The sequence below is a fragment of the Hyperolius riggenbachi genome, chromosome 1 (assembly GCF_040937935.1).
Source record: "Hyperolius riggenbachi isolate aHypRig1 chromosome 1, aHypRig1.pri, whole genome shotgun sequence".
Taxonomy (NCBI): Eukaryota; Metazoa; Chordata; class Amphibia; order Anura; family Hyperoliidae; genus Hyperolius; species Hyperolius riggenbachi.
In genome coordinates this window covers 324,291,410-324,312,535 of record NC_090646.1, presented here as the reverse complement: position 1 = coordinate 324,312,535, position 21,126 = coordinate 324,291,410, and the positions used below count along the sequence as shown (strand labels likewise).

General features: G+C 44.7%; 1 protein-coding gene across 4 annotated transcripts in view; it reads right to left on the bottom strand.

The window, feature by feature from the left end:
* Window positions 1-21,126, bottom strand: part of MKNK2 (MAPK interacting serine/threonine kinase 2) — a 444,163-nt gene that overhangs the window by 325,490 nt on the left and 97,547 nt on the right. For all 4 annotated transcript variants that reach the window (XM_068233849.1, XM_068233848.1, XM_068233850.1 and 1 more), the window contains 2 exons: window positions 20,033-20,134; window positions 19,844-19,941 (listed from right to left, as the gene is read on the bottom strand). In XM_068233849.1, the coding sequence (XP_068089950.1) occupies window positions 19,844-19,941; window positions 20,033-20,134 (200 nt within the window). The remainder of the gene's footprint in view (window positions 1-19,843; window positions 19,942-20,032; window positions 20,135-21,126) is intronic.

Genomic DNA, 21,126 nt, shown 5'->3' with positions numbered 1-21,126 from the left:
TCAAAAGCATCTCAGATCACGCTCCGATATCCCTTACCCTTAGACTCCCTGAGCGAGTGACCAAAACCTGGTGCTGGCGTTTGAACCCCCACATCCTAGCTGACAAAACAAGAGTAGAGAAGATCTCTGCTGACCTCTCCGATTAATTTTCGCATAACAATACTTCAGACACCTCGTCACTCACTGTATGGAAGCACACAAAGTGGTAGTTAGGGGGAGACTCATTCGCCTAGGTGCGCAGCTTAAAAGGGAGAAGGAGGAGGCTATAGCTAACTTAACAGCTAGAGTCAATGAGCTTGAAAAGCTTCACAAACAATCCTTAGCAGCAGACAGAATGGAGGAACTGACTACAGCTAGAGAGTACCTTTCCAGATATCTCCTTGTGGAGGCTAAGAGGAAAGTATGCTGGAGGAAACGTCTTTTTTTATGAGTTTGGTAACAAGCCGGGTAGACTCTTGGCCGGATCCCTGAGGAAGCAGGTTCTTAAATCAAACATTGCCTCTATTTCAGATAAAACCCAGAGGAGGTTTCACTCTCCCGAGGACATAGTGGAACAGTTCAGATAATTCTACGAGAAGCTATATAATCTCTACCCACCTGGGTCACCAGACCCCCGAGGTCCGGAAAGACTTGCTAAAATGCAAACCTTTCTAGATAAGTTCTGTAGCCCCCTTAATCTCTCCCATGACGACAGAGAAACCCTCTCAGCACCCATCTCTGAGGACGAATTCCTCATGGCCGCCTCTACCCTTAAAGCAGGTAAAGCCCCAGGCCCAGATGGCCGTACATCTCAATATTATAAGCTCTTCCGCCACATCCTTGCACCCAGGTATGTAGCAGCTTTTAACTCTACTAACCCATCGACCATCCCCTCCCCACAATTTTTGGAGGCTCACATTGTTGTGATCCCCAAAGATGGGAAGGATCCGCAGCAGTGTACAAGCTATAGGCCAAATTCCCTGCTCAACCTGGATGTAAAAATCCTGGCTAAAATCATCGCGAACCGACTACTACCTTTCGTCCCCAGCACGATATTGGGCGATCAAGCTGGCTTTGTCCCTGGGAGGGAGGCAAAAGACAACGTCTTTCGTACAATAGACATTGTCTCCCTAGCTAAAAAGAATGGGGTGCAGACCTTCTTACGCTCAACTGACGCTGAAAAGGCCTTTGACAGGGTGGCCTGGGATTATATACAGGCCACCCTGTCACGGCTCGGCATCGGTCAACCTATGCTCCAATGGATCGGGTTACTCTATTCAAATTCCTCAGCTAAGGTCAAAGCTAATGGGGTACTCATCTCCCCTTTTAATAACAAACGGTACCAGACAGGGCTGCCCCCTCTCACCCCTCATATATATCCTTACTCTGGAACCCTTCCTTAACTGCATCAGATCTGACCCTTCAATCAAGGGAGTGAGGGTAGGCACCAACGAACACCTAGTTGCGGCATTTGCCGACGACCTCCTTTTCTTCCTGAAGGACCCCTTGACCTCAATACCTAATTTGATGAAGAGATTTCAGGAATTTGGCACTCTATCCAATCTAAAGATCAACTTTTCTAAATCACAAGCGCTTAATATCTCCCTTCCACCAGAGATAGCTACCCACTGCGCACAGACTTTCCCTTTCACTTGATCAAGATCATCCCTGAAATATTTGGGAATAACCATTCTGCGTGACCTGTTCCACTTAAACTCCGAACCCCTGGGTAGAGCCCTTTCAGACGACCTGTCAATTTGGGCTAAAAAACCCTGTCTCTCCTGGTTTGGGAGAATCTCCTCAGTTAAAATGAACCTGCTTCCTCGGTTCCTCTATGTCAGCCATCCATATCACACTTCCTCCATCCTACCTGCGTTCCCTTCAATCACAAATTTCCAAATTCATATGGGGAAACAAGCCAGCCAGACTGAAAAGGTCGGTGATCTCCATGCCCAAAGAATGTGGGGGTCTGGGCCTCCCTGACCTCCATAAGTACCACACTGCTTCACAACTCTCGAGAGTAGTGGAATGGGCAAATGAGGTGGACACAAAACACTGGGTCTCAGTTGAACAAGACTTCACTCTCACTCCTGCTCCAGTTTTGGGATGGGCCCTTCAGCATCAACAAAGTAGGGGAGACTTGGGCAATCCACTAATTGATGCTTCTATCCTATGCATACAAAAACTCCTTCCAAAACTCGGCTTGTTATCCCACCCAGGCAACCTAACCCCCCTAATCCATAACACACACTTTCCCCCTGCTCGGGAGATCCCCTTCCTTTCTAACCACCCCAGCTTTTCAACCCCTCGGGTAAAAGATTTTATAAGCAATGGTAGATTAAAACCACTAACGGAACTCAACTCACTGTCAGAGACCCCCCCCCCCCCTCACTTGGTGGCAATATCTACAGATCTCTCATTACCTTAAAAGTGACAAGATTAAGAGAAATTGGTCCAAATCACTCACCACCTTTGAAAACTTGGTAGTCAAGGGCCCCCACAGACACCTAGTGTCCTCCGTGAACCAACTCCTGCTTGGGGTAAACTGGGATGGAAACACCAAATTCCAAGACAAATGGGAAAGAGACCTGAATCTTAAATTCGACAATGATAGATGGGAACAAATCATCCTCTTTAATCACAAAGGTTCTTTAAATACTAACATTCAGGAGCTTGGATACAAGATCCTGACACGTTGGTATAAGACACCACATGTACTCCACAAAATCTTCCCATCTGTTCCAGACCAATGTTGGAGATGCGGCGGGTCGGGGGGAAACCTTCTTCATATCTTCTGGGAGTGCCCTGCTATACGTGTCTTCTGGAAAACGGTACACTCCCTAATGGAACATATTACAACCGACAGGATCCCATTTACCCCAGCCTGCCTCCTTCTGCATGACACCACCTCCTCCATCAGAGCATACAAGAAATCTATACTATTACACCTGATTAACGCAGCACGGGCACTCATTCCGATACATTGGAAATCCAACGTCTCCCCCTCTCCATCCGAGTGGGTGCGTAGAGTTGATGCTATTGCCGAAATGGAGGAGCTGGTGTCGGCGGCGGCGGACAGGCTCGAAAAATTCAATATCACATGGGCAGTCTCGTTCCATTTCAAATTATCTGATGATTTTCAACAAAGAATGGGAGGGCAAACATGATATACTCCCAGTATGAGCTTCTCTACATCGCCTGAACACCCCCTTTAGCGACAAATTTCCTGGTCTTATCTGTCGCCTTTTTATTTCCTTACTTCTCTCCTTACCCTACCCTTTTCTCTGGGAATACTTCCCTTTCCTCATTAGCAAGCTGGGATATTAGCAATAGTATGTGGAAAATGTGACATCCTGGCCCTTAACCAAGCAACGTCACCATGTTGCATGCTAATAAACAGGCTTGACTCACTTAACTTATCTATGTTCTCATAAAATGCTTTGTATGTATGTTTATTCAATTCTGAAATGTCTGTAATCTTTTCACTTTTTTTACATTCAATAAAGCTTTGAATAGTGAAAAAAAAAAAGGATACAAACCTAAGGGATGGAAGTTTCCTGCCCGCAGACTTCAGCAACACATAGCCTGTCAATGGTGACAACCTGCTCTTTCTCTTCTAAAAACATAAATTAAAGACATCATGATCTCTGAAAGATTAGCTGTCGTTAATGATTCGTTAGACACCTTCACCAGAACATGGCAACCCTGGCTAGCACTCAGACAATCCAGGCCTTCGCCCCATGGTATTTTCAGCCTAAAGTGTATTCACAACTCCTGTTAGGGACCCCTGCTCCCGTGACCCTACAAAAACGTTATGCTTTATTGTTACATAAAAGAACATGGTGACTGTATTGTTTTACCTGGTATTGTTCTAAGTTATGTTGATATCACTTGCTAACATCTATACCCTGTAATCATTTGAAACTCTGCCCCTCACCGGGCAAGCCATTGCTGTGATAATGTTTCCTCTTGAATTTCAATAAAAAAAAAAACCTTTTAAAACTAAAACGGATGTGTGTGAGAGGGGCAGGCTCTTATGCTGCTACATGTGGTTTAATTTATTTACAGATGTGCTCCAGTAGGGGTGGGGACCACCCAAGTCTCAGGGGGCAGCAGTCCTGAAGGCGAAGGGAGGAAATTACATTTTTGTGTGGTCATGGGAACCTCATTGCAGTTAGATCCTAAATTGTGCTTATTGTATTTGATTATTGATCTATTCAATAAAATGTGAAAGACAGATTATATTGGGAACTATACAAATAGTGAGAAAAGTCCTAGCTAGGTACGAGATTAAATCCTCAGTGTCTATGCTCTGAGAATTCATAATAGCCATTAAAGTAGACATAAACTTTTTTGCTATTTAGGAAAAAAAAAGAGTTCTGTACAGTAAGAGTGGTTAAAATTATATATTACCACAGGAAGTAGTTCTGGCAAATTCTATACCTGGTGTGAACAGAGGCTTAGAAAGAAACCCCGAAACAGGGCTGTCAGTCTAACTTAACCACTTGCTGTATCGCAGGCAGTATATCTACGCCCCGCGGGAGGACTGTTCCCGTTTCAGGGGCGTAGATACACGCCTCCAGCCGCATTACCGCTATTTGCGCCCCCAGCCATGTCCTGCGCGCGCTCCTTTACATCGCCACCGGTAAGCAGGGAGATCAATGAATGGGAACGAATGGGAAGGCCATGTGTCAATGATCAATGCCTGCGTCATTGCATCTAAAAGAAGTAACACGTCCACGCATTACTTCCTATTAACGTACTTATAGTATGCTAACAGGAAGTAATGCGCGAGGACATCTTTTGGCAAAATAGTAAACTTACACCTGCATACATTTTAATAAAGAGACCCACAATTACATTTAATATTAGATCACAGAAGTAAACAATGATCTTGTAGAATGGCCTGTAATGCTGGGTGGTAATGGACACTGACTACCCTCATATGCAAGAATAATAGTCTGTCTAATCCACCTAGCAATAGTTTGCTTGGATGCTTGCTGGCCCTTATTTTTACCAGAAAACAGAACTAACAAATGGCTAGATTTCCTAAACTCTCTAGACCTTGAGAGATAGACTAGCAAACAACATCTTACATCTACACAATGGACATCAGTTTTCTTGGCACAAGAGGCATTGGTAGAGAAAGATGGCAAGACGCTCTCTGCAACCTGTGAAACTGAAGAAACCTTCGGAAGATAGGTAGGATCCATCCGAAATCTAACACTCTTGACAAATCAAAAAAGGATCCTCGATTGATAAGGCCTCTAAATCACTCCAACGTCTCCCTAACGTAATCGCAATTAAGAAAGCAAGTTTGAAGGAAAAAAATGTAATAAAAAAAATCTAGCGAGAGCTCCGTCTCCTGATTTGTACAGTTTCACATATTTATTCATAAATTTAATAAATTCAACAATTGTGTTCCAGTCTTTTATTTATATGCAGAATGTCTACCAGGCTTTTATTCTGATATATTTTGGCGAGTTAAAACTTAACCACTTTCCCCTCCACTACAGTATATCTACATCAGCTGTGGCATCCTCCAAACCACAGCAACGTAGATATACTGACCTGGCTGCAGCCCTGCTGTGCACGGTCGGGTGCTCTTTAGAGTGCACCCTCCGGCACTGTCAGCTGCAATACTAATTGGTGGAAGGGAACATGTTCCCTTTTGGCCAATTCGTCCACCCCCCTCCCATGAATGATCGCTGCAGTAGTGAACTGCAGCGATCCTTCATCTGTCCCCCTCGGCGCACATATAGTTAATAAAAAGGCACAAGCAGGCAGCCACACTCACCTACCTCGTTCCTGCGACTGTCCTGAAGGCTGATCCTCTGATCCCCGCTCTGCAGTCAGCCGCATATTGCCGGAAACCCGGGTCCCGGCTTGATGACGTCTGAAGAACCAAGGGGAGGGGGGTTTACAAATTTTGCACATCTGGGCACCTGGGGGGGCCCATAACTTAATACTGGGGGCACGTTTGGCTATAATGGGGGGCAGCGCTAATCCTGGGGGTACATCTGGCCATAATGGGGGTAATCCTGATCTGGGGACACATCTGGCTATAAAGAGGTGCACTATTCCTGGGGGTGCATCTGTCAATCTATTCTGGGGGTGGCAAACACGGGACACATCTGGCTATGCTGGGGGCAGGGGCTAATATTGGGGACACATCTGGCTATACTGGGGGGGTGGGGTGATACTGGGGACACATCTGGATATCTATACTGGGGCGACTTTAACTGGTGGCACAGTTTTTATGTCAATCGCACTTTTTATTTTTAAACAGAAATTGGTCAAAATTGAGAAATAGTGAATTTTTTTTATTTTCCCCCTTTTTCCCATTAACATGCATAGAGAGGAACATTTTACTTGGGACCAAATACCCCCCAATGAAAGCTTAGTTTGTCTTGAAAAAAAAAAAGATATATAGATCAATTATGTGGCACGAGTACAGATTAAGTTATTGGCGATTAAACAGGGACACCGCTAAAGCGTCAAAACTGCTCTGGTCAATAAGGGGAAAACAAGGTCTGGATGCGAAGTGGTTAAAGAGAGTCTGTAATAATAAAAAAAAAGTGTCCCCTGAGGGGTACTTACCTCAGGAGGGGGAGCCTCAGGGTCCCAATGAGGCCCCCCCCCCCCCCCCCCCCCCCCCCCCCCCCATCCCTGTAGCTGCAGGCAATCCAGCGCAGGCTCCCCCGAGGCGTCCCGTAATCCTGGCTCGACCGGCCTGACAAGGCTTGATATATTAACCCTCCCTGGCTCCAGCGGGGGCGCTGTTGCAGCTCTCAGCATGGAAATAGGCGGAAATAGCTTATCTCTGTCGGGTCCGCTCTACTACGCAGGCGCAGAAGACTTGCGCCTGCACAGTAGAGCAGACCGACAGCGATCGGCTATTTCCGCCTATCTCCGATCGGAGAGCCGATACTGCACCTCCACTGGAGACGGGAAAGTAAATATTGACATCCCCGCTGTTCGGAGGGGCGCATCGAGACGGCCGTGGGACCGAGGAGGACGGGGGAAGCCTCGATAGGATTTGGAGGCTTCCCCCACCCGAGGCTAGTACCCCTCAGGGGAACTTTTTTTTTGTTACAAGTTTTCCTTAGCAAGAAGTTTTAAACCAGGATGATACCATTTATTGGCGAACTAAAAATTAATAAAAATAAGCAAGCTTTCGGCCTTGCAGCCCTCGTCTGGCTTATATCCTGTTAGTTTGCAAACTGGTGGTACAGACAGCTTTATACATGCAACATCAAAAGGGAAAACAGATATTTTTTCAAGCATAAATACATGTCATTAAGATGCCTTAAATTTACACAGACCATCAACATGGGGTTAGAGGTTGTTAGCTAAGATAAGGATCCTTGTTTACTCCCTGCTCACAGACCTGGGATTAGGATTGACCCAGAGGTATCGTAAATTCTTAGTTCACAAGTTCAGCTATAATGGCTGGGAAAGTTCAAATATCATCAGTCTCATACCAATATAGAAAGTTGTTGTCCTTATTCAAACCGTTCTGCACAGCTTTGAACCAATTTATAAATTTTGTTTCTGCTATTAATCGATCATTTGACGTTTTGAAGCCACCCTTCAGGGCAGTGACACGAAGATCATCCATGCTGTGTCCGTTGGACCGAAAGTGTGTAGCAACTGGGAGTCCAGATTTGGTATCATTTATAGTGTGCCTGTGTCCATTCATACGTATGCGCAGAGTTTGTCCAGTTTCTCCCGCGCACATAACATTGGGGCATTTAGCACACATGATCAGATATACCAGATTGGTGGAACCACAGGAAAATGTACCTTGTACTCTGTACTCCTGTTGTGAACCTGGTATCATTACCGTGTCAGTGGAGTAAATGTGTCTGCAGGTCCCACTTATTTTATGTTGGCAGGGTGATGTTCCGTTTTGTTGAGGCCTATTCAAACAACTCCTGACAATCATCTGTTTTAGATTGTGTGGTCGCCGATATGACAAGAGTGGAGGTTTAGGGAATATCGTTCTCAGTCTGTGATCCTAGTGTAAAATGGGACGTAGTTCCTTAGCAATCCTCCTTAAGATTTCCAGGTGTGGGTTGTAGGTGACAACCAAAGGGACACGTTCCCCTTTCTGGTTTTGCTTATATTTCAGGAGTTCAGTCCTGGGGATGTTGCTGGCTTTCCTGATTTGGGCCTCAGCCATAGGAGGACTGTAACCTTGTTTAATGAAAGTGTTCTTAAGGCAATCCAGGTGTTTGTCTCTGTCTATCCTGTCAGAACAAATCCGGTTGTACCTTATTGCATGGCTGTAAATTATAGAGTTCTTAATGTGCTTGGGATGAAAACGGTCATATCTTAGGTATGTGGGACGGTCTGTAGGTTTGCGATACACAGAGGTTTGTATGTTGTTACCCCTGATGTATATGGTGGTGTCCAGAAAGTTAATCTCTGTAAGAGAGTAGGTAAGTTTCAATTTGATTGTAGGATGGAAGGCATTGAAGTTCCTGTGGAACTGGAGAAGATCATCCTCACTTGCGGACCAGATGATTAAAATATCATCAATGAAGCAGAAGTAGGCCATGGGTTTTATGCCACATGCATTGAGGTATTCCTCTTCGATTTTGGCCATGAAAAGATTTGCATTCTGTGGTGCGAATCGTGAACCCATTGCCACGCCCATCTGCTGTAAATAGAGGTCCTGTCCAAAAGTGAAATAATTATGAGTGAGAATGAATTTGATCAGTCCAGCAATAGGCTTTACAGGTATGCCCTGACCCTGAAGATATTTACGGCAGGCCGCAATACCATCATCATGGGGAATGTTCGTGTACAGGGACTCCACATCCATCGTGGCCAGTATGGTTCCCTCAGGTACCGGGCCGATGGCTGTCAGTTTGTTCAGGAGGTGGGTGGTATCCTGTATGTAGCTGGGTCTTTTACAGACAAGAGGTTTCAAGATGATCAGCGCTGCGTAATATGTTGGCGCTTTATAAATACAATAAATAATAATAATAATAATAATAATTTCCAGTCACCCTGAGATGTTCTCTGTAAAAGTTCCGCTCCCTGAGATTATGGGCCTGCCTGGGTTTCCCTCTTTGTGGATCTTGGGAAGCATGTAAAAGCAGGCTGTTCTAGGCTCTTCAGGGATAAGGGTCCTTACATGTAGTCTGATGTTTGCAGGCAATCTGTTAACCATCCTATTGAGTGCCATCCTGTAGCCTTTTGTGGGGTCCCCCTGTAATTTGGCATAGTGAGCGGTGTTGGATAATGGTCTTTGTGCCTCCTGGATGTAGTCACTGGTGTTCATTATAACTATGGCACCACCTTTATCCGCTGGTTTATTAATAATGTTCTTATTCTCCTTAAGGGATCTGATGGCCTGTCGGTCCAGTGGTGTTACGTTCTGGGCCAGTGTCTTTCTTTTACTCAGGATCCCGTCAGAGATTCTGCGTCTAAATTTGTTGATGTATTTATCCAGGGCCAGGTTTTCTCCTTCTTTGGGGGTCCATCTTTTTTCTTCTTTTTAGATCTGGTCCGTTTTGGTCCATTATCCATTGTATCACAGGCTTCCTTATCATGGTAGTGTTCCTTGAGTCGCAGCTTTCTGAAAAATTCCTCCATATCTCCACAGAGTGCAATCCTGTCTATGGGTCTCGCAGGGCAGAATGACAGGCCTTTGGAGAGTACTGACATTTCAGCTTCAGTAACCTGATAAGTGGAAAGATTTATTACACCTGTGGGTTGCTCTTTTTCTGCTGCTTGTGCATCCAGGCATCCACTCTTAATTCCAAGTCTCTGAAGTTTTTTTATTTTTGTTGTTAATTAGGAATCTCTGTAGTTTCCTATAGAAGGTCTGTAGTTTATCCCATGCTCCAGTGGGGTCATCATTCAGAGACAGTTTCAGGCTCTGTATCTCATCCTTTGTAATCCTCTTACGGTTATAGCAGACTCTTATAAGGTAATTCCGTGTTCTCTCCGAGCTCCTCCTGCAGATTTCTTCTGCAAACCTGCTATTGTATGTATGCAGGGTGGGATTCTGTATCCTTAGTCCTTGAGGTATAAGTTTTTCCTTTTTGCATGTAGTCAAGAAAAAGATGTTGCTGTCCAGTTGTGCAAGTTTCTTCAGGTCTTTCCTTAGTTCCAGGAAAGTGCGGTACGTTGCGGTATCTTCAAGCATAGTAGTAGCAGTAGGGTATTGTACCGTGTTAGCCATCATTAAAAGCAAGAAGTTTTAAACCAGGATGATACCATTTATTGGCTAACTAAAAACTAATAAAAATAAGCAAGCTTTCAGCCTTGCAGCCTTCGTCTGGCTTATATCCTGTTAGTTTGCAAACTGGTGGTACAGACAGCTTTATACATGCAACATCAAAAGGGAAAACAGATATTTTTTCAAGCATAAATACATGTCATTAAGATGCCTTAATTCACACAGACCATCAACATGGGGTTAGAGGTTGTTAGCTAAGATAAGGATCCTTGTTTACTCCCTGCTCACAGACCTGGGATTAGGATTGACCCAGAGTGTGAGAGAACACGGAAAAGCCGCCGTGTGTGCTGCTGAGGAGGCGGCTGATTCCGTGTCCAATGCGGCGGTTCGCACGCGGAAGCGTGCGTCTGGTAACAGGGCAGAACGCGGAAAAGCCGCCGCATGTAACAGTAAGGCGTCTGGTTCCGCGTCCAGCGCGGCGGTTTGCACGCGGCAGCGTGTGTCTGGTGTGGCTGAGTCTGTTAGTGCACACAGGCTTAGGAATATGCGCGCGCGCGCTGAGAGGCAGAACTCTTTTACTGGGCAAGGAGAGGTCAGCTGATCACGCCGATCACGCCGATCAGCTGACTCCAGAGCAGGTTACTATTGGTTGATCAATTAGGGGTGGTGCCGGAGAGCACTACTCCAAATATAGTTACTGCTGGCCAGTCTCAAGTTGTCTGCCGTTGTGAACAGTACGTGAACGCACTCAGACCTTAGTCAGATCCAACAGTGTGTTTGAACCAGGTGAACCTGGGAATTCACACTGAGCCAGATTACTTGTACTGTTATTCTGTTTATGCTTAGACTAGTTAGGGTGTAGAGACCACGGACCTCACACCCAGACTAGGGAACTTGTGTTATCTATCTTTTATACTTCAGACTAGTTCCAGGGTGTAGAGACCACGGACCTCACACCAGACTAGGGAACTTGTGTTATCTGTTATTCTTCAGACTAGTTCCAGGGTGTAGAGACCAAGGACCTCACACCCAGACTAGGCATTGTTGATATCTTTTATGACTTACTGCTTTCCTGACTATCCCTCTGATCTCTGATTCGGTACCTCGCATATCTGATATTCCGTTGCCAGACCCTGCTTGCCTTGGATACCGAATCAGCCTTCTGTCTTTGTACTTTATCTGTCCGTGTGTTGCCGACCAGGCGTGCCCGACTTCGAGAGCTATCTCTCCTCTTAAGAGATAGTCTCCAGATCAGATAGTGACATCCACCCTCAGGTGTCACTCACTCTCTGGTCCTTCCTATCTCCAGCCTGACTCCACCCCTTGGAGAGTCTCAGGGTGCTGGAAGGTTCCTGTGCCGTCAAGAGCAGTATTCCTTGCTCCTTCTGATCACCTGCTCAGCAGGTGCATTACTCAAAGTACTACTGTTACACCAAACACTCACATACCTATAGGTGTCCAGAGGTTAGCAATATATCTGTATTATCGGTGATTCTGCAGATCATCAATAATCAGGTATATATCTGCATTCTTGGTGATACCGCAGATCACCAATAATCAGATTCTCTCTGCGTGCTGACACCAATCGTTACACAGAGGTATCGTAAATTTTTAGTTCACAAGTTCAGCTATAATGGCTGAGAAAGTTCAAATTTCATCAGTCTCATACCAATATAGAAAGTTGTTGTCCTTATTCAAACCGTTCTGCACAGCTTTGAACCAATTTATACATTTTGTTTCTGCTATTAATCGATCATTTGACGTTTTGAAGCCACCCTTCAGGGCAGTGACACGAAGATCATCCATGCTGTGTCCGTTGGACCGAAAGTGTGTAGCAACTGGGAGTCCAGATTTGGTATCATTAATAGTGTGCCTGTGTCCATTCATACGTTTGCGCAGAGTTTGTCCAGTTTCTTCCACGTACATAACATTGGGGCATTTAGCACACATGATCAGATATACCAGATTGGTGGAACCACAGGAAAATGTACCTTGTACTCTGTACTCCTGTTGTGAACCTGGTATCATTACCGTGTCAGTGGAGTAAATGTGTCTGCAGGTCCCACATATTTTTTGTCGGCAGGGCGATGTTCCATTTTGTTGAGGCCTATTCAAACAACTCCTGACAATCATCTGTTTTAGATTGTGTGGTTGCCGATATGACAAGAGTGGAGGTTTAGGGAATATCGTTCTCAGTCTGTGATCCTTGTGTAAAATGGGACGTAGTTCCTTAGCAATCCTCCTTAAGATTTCTAGGTGTGGGTTGTAGGTGACAACCAAAGGGACACGTTCCCCTTTCTGGTTTTGCTTATATTTCTTTAAGAATTGGAGGCCTAAAATTCTTGGGGGGGAAAAAAAAAATGTACCACTTTTGACTTTTGATGGATAATTCCATACAGAAATGCACCGTCAGGGAGGTTAATGGATAAAACAGTTATGCTGATATATGGCCCCGGTTAGGGTTGCAAGAACTATATTCTCACATTATTAACATCTTGTTCTATTAACTACATTGTTTTCATAGATTTGAATTAACTATTGCACATTAACCTATTGGGGACCGCCGTAGGTTGAATCAACGTCCGGCAGGTGGGGGGGTACCGTTCTGACCGGACGTTGATTCAACGTCCGCGCTAAAGAACCACTCCCGACGCGATCGTGCGCACCCGAGAGGGGAGATTAAGCTGTCATATGACAGCTGGCATCTCCCCTCAGTGATCAGCAGCCATCGCGTATGGCTGCTGATCACGTGATCACTACGATCGCCGTCGGATCGTAGTGATCACTTTGACAGCGGCGGCAGCAGGGGGGAAAAGAAGAGGATCCACTCACCTCCCTGCTGTTTCAGCGACGATCGGCGCCCCCCCTCCGCTCTGGACGGCATCTCTGCTCCGTCTGACGTCAGCGCCGGGTCCCGGCTTGATGACGTCATCAAGCCGCGACCCGACCTGAGCGTCATTTGGAGCGGAGATGCCGGCTGGAGAAGAGGTGGCTTCTGCGGCTCATCGCTGGAGCCTGGAAGGTGAGGGATGGCTTCCAGCGACAGGGGGGACACCTGCCTCCATGGAGGACATACAGCCCAGCACACCACAGACGGGATCCGGCCGCCCGACCCCCCCCCCCCCAACGCGTGCCTCCCCCCTCCGCCGCAAAATGCCCTAGTCCTTAAGGGGGGTTAGTCAGCCGGTCCCGAAGTGGTTAACTATTGCACACATTTTCCCAGCTTTTGTTTGTATACAATTTTGGTGTCTCTGTTTAGACATACCTGTACTGTTTTTTTTTTTGTTTTGTTTTTTTACTTTCTCTGTTTGTTCACAATTATTGCTTATTTGAGCAATTATCAATACAAACTTTTGAACACTAAAAGGAGGCTTGGATGTTTTCCTTGCATTAAAAGGACATCCATGGCTATAATTACTAGATAATTTCCAGCAGCAATCGGGAGTCAAGAAATACATATTACCTTTAAAGTGAACCCGAGGTGAGAGTGATATGGACGCTGCCATATTATTATTTTTTTTAACAATACTAGTTGCCTGGCAGTCCTGCTGATCTATTTGGCTGCAGTAGTGAACTGAATTACAACAGAAACAAGCATGCAGCTAATCTTGTCAGTTCTGACAATATTGTCAGAAACCCCTGACCTGCTGCATGCTTGTTCAGGGTCTATGGTTTAAAGTATTAGAGGCAGAGGACCAGCAGGGCAGCAAGGCAACTGGGATTGCTTAAAAGTAAATAAAAATTATTCTCACCTCGGGTTCCCTTTAAAGGCTAACTGGTTCAAGCATTGTAAGGTTTTTTTTTAAATTACTCTGGATCAACAGAGATATGCAAGGGTGCAGGCAAGCTGCTTTGCACCATATATTCTGTTTAAGCTCGATAGACGTATGTCTTTTTCCTCTCAACTATGTAACCTGGGGGAAAGGTGGGGGGGGGCATCGGCCATCGATCTTCCGCTATGCTCCCATCCCTTTTCAAGCCTTGAGCTATCAATTTCCATCTATTCCCGTGGGCATCCATCAAAATTATGACAGGGCGATTATGTTGGGGCATTGATCTCCAGCAGTTTCGGTCACAGTGATAGAATTTGCCAGGTTACAATCGATAAGTGTATAGGCACCTTTATTCTGGTCATTAAATAAACCATAATACACCTTATGAACCAACTTATTATACTGTACAAAGTAGTAGAGGGTTTGGAAGCAGCACACCTTACCATGGGTAGTTGGGTGCATAGCCAAGATGAAAAGCCACATCCAGTAGGATACGGACATTCAAATCACTGCACAATTTGGGCCCTGGATACATGAAGGACTTGCTGAAGCTGCACCAAACCTCTCAACCTCAGATCAGCAGGATCTATAAACTGGGTCACTCCCAGAGTGCACCTCAAAACCTTTGGAGACAGAGCTTTCTGTCATGCTGCCCCTACTCTTTGGAACCCCCTACCACACTCCGTAAAGACAGCCCCATCCCTGGAGTTATTCAAATCAAGAATGAAAAGCCACCTGTTTAGCCTGGCATTTCCAGACTTATAGAATTCTTGCTCTGTCGTGAAGACATGCTTACACGCTTTGAGTCCTACGGGAGAAAAGCGCTTTACAAATATTTGTTATTGTTGATACGAAGAGTCCAGGGTCGGCTAGCACACCAAAAGTAGTTTGCAGGAGTGTTTATTCCTTAATACATGTGTCAACACGAGATTTGACAATTGTTTCGGAGGGTCAGATATACGGAGGGTCCACTTCATCAGAAAGTGCAGACATACAAGTTTTGCATAGCAGTGCGCAAACATATATACAGTGATCCAACACAGCAAACCATGTCATTTAGAGGAGGAACACCTCCTCTTCATTATGTACAGCAGCACAAATACAATATGCATCCATATTACATTCCAGAAGCAACATAACTAGCCTCTGCAGTTTCCCTCTATGTCCTATATCCATAGGTTGTCAGCCTAATGCATCCCAGCCTGCTGCTCTACTGTGCACACAAGTGACAGACTGCAAAAACACAGTCTGCACTTCAAAATTCACATCCAGTTGCCTATGTGCAGTAGTTTGTGTATTACCTTGGTAACGCACCGACGAGCAGATGGGGCCTCCAGCACAACAGCTGTGAGTGCAGCAGGTGGTGGCTGGTGCGAATTTTGAAGTGCAGACTGTGTTTATGCCATCTTTCACTTCTGTGCACAGTGGAGCAGCAGGCTGGGATGCATTGGGCTGAAAACCTATGAATATAGGACATAGAGGGAAACCACAGAGCAGGGGCGCCTTTACCAATGGGCAGTACAGGCAGCCACTTGGGGCGGATGTTTAGCCAGAAGGCGCCGCCCACCGCTACTGTAACTTTTTTTCCCTCTGCAATATTGATTAAACAGCTACGGAATGCAGGCTCCATTAGCACGAGTGAGAGGGAAGGAGGTGGAGCGTGACATCACAGGAAGTGCAGAGCCGAGGCCAGGTCAGGAAGTGATTAGGAGTTGGAAACTGAGAGACGAGTGTCTGGTTAATGGGCTGTGGGGAGAAGCAGCTAGAAGCGTGCAGCTGGCACTGGCAGGGGCTCTGAGTCTGACATGCTGAAAAAATCTAAACACAGACAGTGGCAAGACCAGTAAGTGATAGAGCATTTCATGCTGGCGATTCATCAACGCTGTATTGTCACTGCACCCTGTCCTGTTGATGCAGAGCAAACTTCAAAGGAAAACTTCTTTATGGCAAAGTGTAAAAATAAACAAACAAAAGGAATGCTCAGAGGTCGGGGTCCTGTGATGGATGAATGCTTTAGGATCCTGTGAAGAGAAGTGCACATTATGTGCCAGATAAAGCTGATATAAGCAAACAATGCCCTCTATGCTAAGACTTGTCATGCTAAATAGAGTACCCTGGAATATTCTGTTTACAGTAGTTGGACTGCTTGTAGTGCAGACAAGCACACATACCTTTTGATTTTGTTTTTAATAATTTATTTTGCATCTTTTACGTGTATTTTCTAAACTTTTCTGGGTCTTGTGGTACATGGGGTTACCAGACAGCTCCCAGTGTGAAGTAGTGGGGGATGTGAGACATATAGTGCCTGGTACACACCATGCAATTTCCTGTCAGGCAGACTGGTCGAAATCAATTTCCGAAAGGTCTAATCTGATTTCCAATCATTTTTCTGATCAATTTTCCAATCACTTCTATAGAAAATTGATCAGAAAATCGATTGGAAATCAGATCAGACCTGTCGGAAATAATCAAATCAACCTGTCTTATCTGATGGGAAATTGCATGGTGTGTACCAGGCATTATATGTAGCCTTTTTAAACTAACATAAGAATAAAATATATTTTGTACAAACCAAGCGCTCCTTTATGTAAATTTGTAGAATTAAAGTTTTCATCTCCCTGTGTTTTGCATCTCCATTCTCACAAAAGACAGACATTATGCTGCAGCTCTGCTCACTGGCTCCTACCACTGTTTCCGTCCCCACCACAGTGCCGCCTTTGAGATGCATCCCCTCCACATCCCAGCCAATAGAGACAGAGCACACATGCTCTGCCAACCTCTAAGGCCACCCTTACCTAAGCAGCCACAAGTGCAGTGTAATGTTTACTGCACGTGGCTCTGCCCCTGGCCCTGCCTCTAACTCCACCACGTCAGACAGAAATGAGGGGTGCTGGGCCAGTCTTTTGCTGCCACTTGCCTGTACCTTCCGACTGATCAGGGCCATGCTCCTCTTCAAGCATGAATGCAGCCGCACCGTGTCTGCGCAGTACAGCCATTCCTGTGCAGTAAGCTGAATCCGCCTGTGCATGAGCGGCTCTGAGATACTACACAGGCGCGGCCATGCTCATGCGGGTACAGCAAGGCTTTGCTCATGCTTGAAAAGTAGCGCGGGCCCGATCAGCTAGAGGGTTTTGGGGGGGGGGGGGGGGGGGGTGAGGGGGGGGCACCACTGGTTTTCTTGCCTGGAGTGACAAAAAGGCTAGAGGCGCCCCTGCCACAGAGGTTAGTTATGTCAATTCTGGAATGTAATATGGATGCATATTTGTTTTATTTATTCTGCTGTGCATATTGATGAGAGGGTGTTGCCTCTAAATTACATGGTTTCTGGTGTTGGATCACTGTTTATATGTTTGAGCACTGCAATGCAAAACTTGTATGTCTGCACTTTCTGATGAAGGGGACCATCCGTATATCTGACCCTCCGAAACAAATGTAAAATCTCGTGTTGACACATGTATTGAAGAATAAACACTCCCGCAAACTACTTTTGGTGTGTTAGCTGATCCTGGACTCTTTGTAACTCATTATACAAAGAGACGAAGGACTGAAACTTACAAACTTTGTATCGCTAGCAGGCCAACTACCACTCTGTCACTAAAAATAATGGAGGAGAGAGGCATGGCCTATATTAAAACAAAGCAAATGGAAACATTGAGTAGTAATGCAAAAAATGGCATTTAGTATGTTTAATAATGTTTTTTTGTTTCTGCTTAGTTTTATTAAGCTGAGCAAAAGTAACCAAGGAGCTTGGGGTGACCCAAGCCCCTAGGAATGTATAGTGGGATAAAAGAGACCGAAAAGCCCTCCTACTAATAAGCAATGCTTGGTGAAAACTTGCATTTTTTAAAACAGAAGGAAACTTGCATTAATGCAGCTATAAGTGAACATTTGTGGTTACCCACAATGCACCACTATTGAATATGCAAATTATCTCTTCGCCTCCATAAGCCAGGCAAGCATCCAGAACCGCTGGTGTATAGCAAGCCTATAGCTTTAAATATTACAAAGCCACAACAACTCCATATGTAAACAGCCTGTTATGGCCTTTTGCTCCTCATCAGTACATGGCAGGGAGTGGCTGTATGAGATAGGGCTTGGTAACTGTGCACATTTGCAAAATTCACCACAAGGAACCATTCTCTATCCAAAGATTTTGCATGAACTAAAAACCTGGTTAACAATGGCCAGTGTTTGACAAGTATAAGTAACTCAGACACACATTTATCAGCATGATAAAGTGAACTCTATGCTGAAGGAATTACTGCTTTCTGTTTCAATGCATGTTTACAATTAATTTGTTCACTCCTTTCTCCCTGTACATAGATAGGGTCAGTTTGCAATATAAATTTTGCAAAGCTACTATACTCTTTGAGATGTTTTAACTGCAAATACAGCAGTTCAATTAAATCTTGTTTCAGACAAAAAAATGAGGAAAGCAAACCTGTGAGAAAAAAATCTGTAACATTACCTCAAATCTAGATACAGTACTTCTCTGGATATTTACCTCAGTAGTGGGAAGCCTCTGGATGGTCCAGAGGCCTCCCAAATACTCTTCTAGCCCATTGCTGCTGTTCAGGTCACTCTTCTTCTTGTGGCTGCAATACCATCCCTGTATGAGCTTATCTGTACTGGACTTGAACGAGTAAGGTCCACTAGAACAAAGTGCTTGCATGCGGAGTAAAAAAGCCTGCAAGAGTGGTTTTATTCAATTGTGCATGCACAGACCTCTCACACATGCCAAGTACGGATAAGCTCGTACATGACAGGAATATGGCCATGAGAGAATGTTTTTAGAATATCTTTAGAGGGACCCTGTGCTTGAACAATGGGCTGTACAAGGATCAATAAAGCTTCTAAGACCATTCAGTCTTCCTACTACCGAGGTGGGGATCTTTTTCTTTGCTACAGGTACTTTTTAACTGATATTTTTTCAAGACCCATTTTAAGCCTTGAGAAGTTGCAAACTAAAGCAGGACATCACTGTAGATAATGTAATAAATAAAATTACTTCATTTTACATGTTCATTATTTATTGTTAGCAATTAATGATTTGTCAATTTTCCTCTGTGAAGTGAGTAGAGACATCACATGATCTTCCAGAATGCTCTGTGGAGTAGGCTGAATAATAACAGTCTTAGCTACTCATCACTGAAAAGGCAGTGTTGAAATAGCAATTTACAGCCATATGTAGTTGTAAGAAGTGTTTCGGACGTTGAAACCAGAATAATTAAAACAAAAATGGGCATCCTGAATCATTTATGCTTTGCTATGTGTCATTTTAATTTATCTTTAAATTGACCTGTGAGGTTTGCAAACAAATAATAGATACTTACCTTGGGAGAGGGAAGCCTCTGGATCCGTTTCAGAGGCTTTCCCTGTCTCCCTCCACTTTGCCGTTCCAGCATCCACCCACCCACCCACACAAAAGGCCAAAAGGCCTATACACACAGCATACATTTGTCTATAGTTGTGAGGCAGCGACAGACAGGCAGAAGACAACAGCATATTCATTGCAGTGACAATTCAAGTTCGTGACAGTTAACACACGTGACAACAGAGAGTAAAGACACGATGGAAGCTGTCTGCCACAGACTACTTATAGTACTAGTACTATGGTATCGACTCTGCTGCCTGTAGAAGACTTTCGTGCACGCGACAGGACACCAACAGATTAAGCGACGGTTCATAAGACAAAAGTCACAAGAGATTCACCAGTTGAATCGCTCAAAAATGGCTGTGTCTGCAGACAGTCTTTGTCTCTCGCCGTGTCCACACAAACAAACTGTCACACAAACCGTCGCTTAACATGTGTCTGTACAGAAATTTGTACGCCGTGTGTATGGGCCTAAAGAAAGAAGCAGTCAAAGGTTATCTCCGATATCTGGAATGGAATTACCTTCACTGCATACTCCTTGCTGGTGATCGTGTTTATGCAGCTTTGGACTCTGGCATATGCTCCTTCACCAAGAACTTCCTCTTTCAGTTGATACATATCTGCAGAAATCAATGGAGAAAGGCTAACTATTAAAGTATCTTACAACTCAATGCTGTAGGACGCAAAATGGAATGCATCAAAAACAATGACCTTCAAATTTTCCAGAAAAACTGTCTGTTGCTCTGCATCGTTTCTTTTTCTTTGTTCTCTTCTTGGCATCAGGAATATCAATGGGAGCACTAGATGGGACATCTGGAAGGAAAATAATACGTAATTATGACACAAGAGGCTCACATTACTAAAAGATCTCCATTGGGGATATAGTGTGTGTGTGTGTGTGTGTGTGTGTGTGTGTGTGTGTGTGTGTGTGTGTGTGTGTGTGTGTGTGTGTGTGTGTGTGTGTGTGTGTGTGTGTGTGTGTGTGTGTGTGTGTGTGTGTGTGTGTGTGTGTGTGTGTGTGTCATCTACAGAGACTAGGTATGCAGGAAGGGAATGCTAAACTATTTTTATTTTATTTTTTAAATTTTAGTAGGAATTTAAAAATTGTGGCTTTGACTTGCTTCCTTCCCTCTTCACCTAGGTTATATAAAATAAATCACTACTGGTGAGCTGTGAGAACTGATTATACACTGTTGGTAAATTGTTTATTGCTGTTTGATAACGATAACAGGGAGATCAATGGTCAGTTTTTAAAATGTATAGATTTTTCCTCGTACTCCCACCCCCTTCATATTTGATTAGCAGACAAAAATTAACGTGGGGAGGTTTTAGCTATAACGGGCTATTTTGTCTGCTTCAGGACACAGTCTCTGCGCTTGCTCGGTCTGTGGCTTGCTCACTAAATGGCTTGAGACAAGTGGCATAGGTGTTAATAACAGGCGTTGAAACTCAGGAAGTTGAAACAACTGCAAAAGGCGAGTGCCTTTGCCTTATTTTACAGCTACATTTTATTTATTTTTTAATAGAATCCCCTGTAGGTTTTAGCACAGCCTCTATCTTGACCAATGCTGTGTACAGTGTACTTCTGGTGCAATATACGCAGTGGCGTGTTTAGGTAAGAGATTGTGGAAAGAAATTCAGAGGTACTGAGAGGAGATTGAGAAGCTCCATTGCAATCCTCAGCCAGGAGCAGAGCAAGCTACACACGAAGGGGGAGATGAAAGACAGAGCCAGCCAGTGTGCAGGGACACAGAGAATGCAGCTAAAACCAACCCAGCAGCAGAGTGCACACAGAGCCAGTTAGA